This window comes from Helianthus annuus, chromosome 11 (assembly GCF_002127325.2).
Source record: "Helianthus annuus cultivar XRQ/B chromosome 11, HanXRQr2.0-SUNRISE, whole genome shotgun sequence".
NCBI classification, from domain to species: Eukaryota; Viridiplantae; Streptophyta; class Magnoliopsida; order Asterales; family Asteraceae; genus Helianthus; species Helianthus annuus.
This window is the reverse complement of record NC_035443.2, coordinates 42712539-42716833: the sequence shown is the minus strand read 5'-3', so window position 1 is coordinate 42716833 and position 4295 is coordinate 42712539. Positions and strand designations below refer to the sequence as shown.

The window sequence follows — 4295 nt, the reverse complement described above, 5'->3', positions numbered from 1 at the left end:
ACAATAGATCGCGAAATAAAATACAATGCCGAGGAAAAAAAGTACAATGAATTGTAAAAAAATGACACAATGGCGAAAAACATAATGACATATAAAAAAACACGATAATCTGATAAAAAATTATAAAATCTACAAGCTAAAATTTTAAAAGCAAAAAACTAAAATCTAAAATTGTAGGGTGTAAAGAAACGATTCAGATGCCACTAGAATGAAATAAAGTTCGTTTGATACCCTTACTACGATTTCTCGTAGTTTTAGAATTCCATGTATTTGAACCAACAAGTTAATTCAATGCCTATAGAAAAGTTGTCATTGCAATAATTAAGATAAAATTCTTCAATCTATCGTTTAATAATTATTGTTCATTCTATCTACCCATCCAGAACTTTGTTGACAATTTTTACATAATAGTATTTTTAACTACGGAGAGATCGCGAGTGACAACTTGTTTCGTTTCTATATAACTTTATTTTTAACTACAGAAAACTAGTACTTTTAATTGCGGATATCATTAGACTAGCAATTAAAAGTACTAGTTTTCTGTAGTTAAAAATAAAGTTATATAGAAACGAAACAAGTTGTCACTCGCGATCTCTCTGTAGTTAAAAATAAAGTAAAAAATACTATTATGTAAAAATTGTCAACAAAGTTCTGGATGGGTAGATAGAATGAACAATAATTATTAAACGATAGATTGAAGAATTTTATCTTAATTATTGCAATGACAACTTTTCTAAAGGCATTGAATTAACTTGTTGGTTCAAATACATGGAATTCTAAAACTAGGAGAAATCGTAGTAAGGGTATCAAACGAACTTTATTTCATTCTAGTGGCATCTGAATCGTTTCTTTACACCCTACGATTTTAGCTTTTAGTTTTTTGCTTTTAAATTTTTAGCTTGTAGATTTTATAAAAAAACACGATAATTTGATAAAAAATTATAAAATCTACAAGGTAAAAATTTAAAAGCAAAAAAACTAAAATCTAAAATCGTAGGGTGTAAAGAAATGATTCAGATGCCACTAGAATGAAATAAAGTTCGTTTGATACCCTGACTACGATTTCTCCTAGTTTTAGAATTCCATGTATTTGAACCAACAAGTTAATTCAATGCCTATAGAAAAGTTGTCATTGCAATAATTAAGATAAAATTCTTCAATCTATCGTTTAATAATTATTGTTCATTCTATCTACCCATCCAGAACTTTGTTGACAATTTTTACATAATAGTATTTTTAACTTTATTTTTAACTACAGAGAAATCACGAGTGACAACTTGTTTTGTTTCTATATAACTTTATTTTTAACTACAGAAAACTAGTACTTTTAATTGCGGATATCATTAGACTATTATAAATAATGTTTATACTATTTCCCGAGATTACATTACACTAATTAACCAGCAATATTATTATAACCAAAGGAGCAAACAATCGAAATTTGGCATTTCATCCTTTTATTTTGGACATAGCACCGTAAAACATTATTAAGATACATGCAGTGACAAAGCATGCAACATATTACAAGGATGGCCAAGAAGCTCGAACCCATGATACACATGAATTCATACTAATTTGGTTCTGATACGGTGATAGGGACAATATGTAACGGATTTATAGGCACTGTAGATATTGCAGTAAGCTCTCTCATATCCAGATCATCAGGTGTTACTCCCTCAGGAAGCTTCCAGTTGAAACGATGCAACAAAGTAGCAATAACATATTCAACCGTACCAAGCCCAAAGTTCATACCTGGGCACATTCTCCTGCCGGCCCCAAACGGAAGGAACTCGAAGTCAGTACCCGAAAAACCGATGGAACTATTTTCAAATCTTTCTGGTATGAACCCGTGAGGATTTTCCCAAGTGTCGGGATCTGTTGCACATGCCCAAGCATTTATAAGTATCCTTGTGTTGGCAGGAATATCATACCCGTCTACAATACACTTCTCAGGGTTCTGTCTAGGAAGCAAAATAGGCACACAATGTAACCTCATTGTTTCCTTTACTACCAACTTCATGTAATCCATACTTTGTATGTCGGCCTCTGTGATCGAATCACCCTTCACGACGTCCCTCACTTCGGATTGCGCTTTCCTCATTATCTCCGGGTTCTTCATCATTTCACAAAATGCCCATTCAATTGTCATTGAAGACGAACTTGTCCCAGCCGTTAACATTTCCTAAATTTGTTACACAACATTTGTATAAGTTATTTAAAATTTTTGAGTTTACAACTTGGTAAAATTTCATTGCATTACTTACTAGAATGATTGCTTTGACACGATCATTAGTGAGGGGCTCATCAAAACTGGCACCAGTATCCTTCACTCGTAGTAGAATATCAACTATATCTTCATGATCATCCGGGTTACGTGGTCTACTTCTGTGTTCCTCTATGATCTTTTCCAAGATCAAATCAATCTCTTTGTGCATCTTCAACCATTCAGCTTTCTTTCCAGAAATGACATTGAGGAAATTCAAACGAGGGTAATAATTTGACATGTTAAAAGAACTGAATGTTTTCAACATGAAATATACATTTTCTAGAAGGATTTTTCGATCTTTGCAGACGTCTCCTAACGTAGCCCTGCTAACTATGTTATTGACTATCTGTCTAGTCATTTCCCTAAAGTTGATCGGTGATCCGGAAGAAGATTCAAGAAATTTAGACACACGAGTAAGCTCGTCCTCTCGAATATAGAAAAATGATCGGACCTTTTTGGCACTAAGGAGTTCTAAAGTAGCAAACTTCTTTAGTTGTCTCCAATAGTTCCCATAAGGTGCCCATCCTATGTTTGAACCTTCATAAAAAAATATTTTAGCAGTTGTGGTTGCGGGTCTGTCAGCAAAGTTGATATCTTGTATCTTCAAGACCTCACGGGCTAATTGCGGTGAGGATATGACGACGGTAGACACTTGCCCGAGTTGTAAATGCATAATGGGACCATATATTCGGGCCAAGTTTGTAAGTTTTCGGTGTGGTCTTTGTTTATCGAGTAGGTGTATGTTTCCTATAATGGGGAGCTTTGGCGGCCCTGGTGGGAGGTTTTTTGCGGTCTTGGTGGTTATGAGTATCCAATATGTGTAGAGAATTAGGGAAGAAGCAAAGATGAAGAAAATTGTGAAAGGCTCCATGGTTTGAGGTTTTAGTGGTCGTGTACTTGTATTGTTGAAAGGCCTCTATTTATAAACGCTTTCAGTCCTACTAGATTTCAGTGTTAATAGTTATTAATATTATGTATAGAGAAAAGTATGCATTTTTTTCACACGTCAAAATCAATTTAATTAGTAATTTTATTTTCTAAAAGAGGGTTGTTTGGAAATCCAATGAGCATCATTGACACAATGGATGAGAAAATTATTTGGCCATCTAAGATGGAAATGTCCATGAACTTTAGTTATGAATGGTAAAGCCAAGGATCATCAATTAAGACGTAGATCTTTTGGATAGCTATTGAGACTAAAATAAGTTTGTGGGGGAAGAACTTTGAAAATTGTATAAGGGTGGGCTTTGTTAGTTATTTATTTTTCTTCTTCTTTGATTCATAAAATTTAGGGTGTGCCTATTGGCACACTAAAGTGCCTATTGGCACACCAAACCCTAGCAAATTTAGGGTTTATCTACGCAGCGTATTGGTCAATACGCAGCGTATAGGGTTAACCCTCTACGCTGCGTATTGACCAATACTCAGCGTATATAAACCATGGATTTCAGTGCCTGACAACCAATCATTGCACAGAAAACAAGGGTTATATACGCTGCGTATTGGTCAATACGCAGCGTATATAAACCATTAGATTTTTTGGGTCATTTTGGTAGGTTTGAGGGATATTTTTTCACAAAGTTTAAATACGCTGCGTATTGACCTCTAAGGAGCGTATATAAAGGTCTGAAAATGTCTTTTATACCCTTGTTTTGAGGCTATAGGAAGCCAAATACAAGGGTAGTTGTGTCATTTTGGTCTCATACGCTGCGTAGGGACCTCTAAGGAGCGTATATAAAGCTCCATTTTTGTATTTTTTTTATCATGTATTCCTTTGTTTATTTATAAAAAAAAAGAAAATTATTTATAAAAAACAATATTATTAGTAAATAATACAAATATAAATTATAAAAATAAAAAATAATATAAATATTATGAATTATAAAAATTAAAAAAGAAATTTATTTATAAAAAAAACAATATTATTGGTAAATAATACTAATATATTGTTTTGTTATCGTTTAAATTAAATTATCGTATTCCTTTGTTTATTTATTAAAAAAGAAAATTATTTATAAAAAAAGAATAT

At 32.9% G+C, this 4295-nt stretch overlaps 1 protein-coding gene across 1 annotated transcript; it reads right to left on the bottom strand.

Annotated features, from left to right (window-relative positions):
* Positions 1-1351: 1351 nt before the first annotated feature.
* On the bottom strand, positions 1352-3182 carry LOC110940256 (germacrene A acid 8-beta-hydroxylase-like). Its single transcript, XM_022181805.2, has 2 exons — positions 2265-3182; positions 1352-2182 (listed from the first exon to the last, which is right to left on the bottom strand). The coding sequence occupies exons 1-2, from the start codon at positions 3135-3137 to the stop codon at positions 1571-1573; spliced, it is 1485 nt and encodes a 494-aa protein (XP_022037497.1). The 5' UTR covers positions 3138-3182; the 3' UTR covers positions 1352-1570.
* Positions 3183-4295: the final 1113 nt, after the last annotated feature.

What these genes read in the sequence shown, in the direction of transcription:
- LOC110940256 (XM_022181805.2), bottom strand. Translation starts at nt 3,137, where the DNA reads ATGGAGCCTTTCACAATTTTCTTCATCTTTGCTTCTTCCCTAATTCTC. An exon ending in GTGTCAAAGCAATCATTCTA is followed by an intron (nt 2,183 to 2,264) that starts GTAAGTAATGCA and finishes TAACAAATTTAG; the next exon opens with GAAATGTTAACGGCTGGGAC.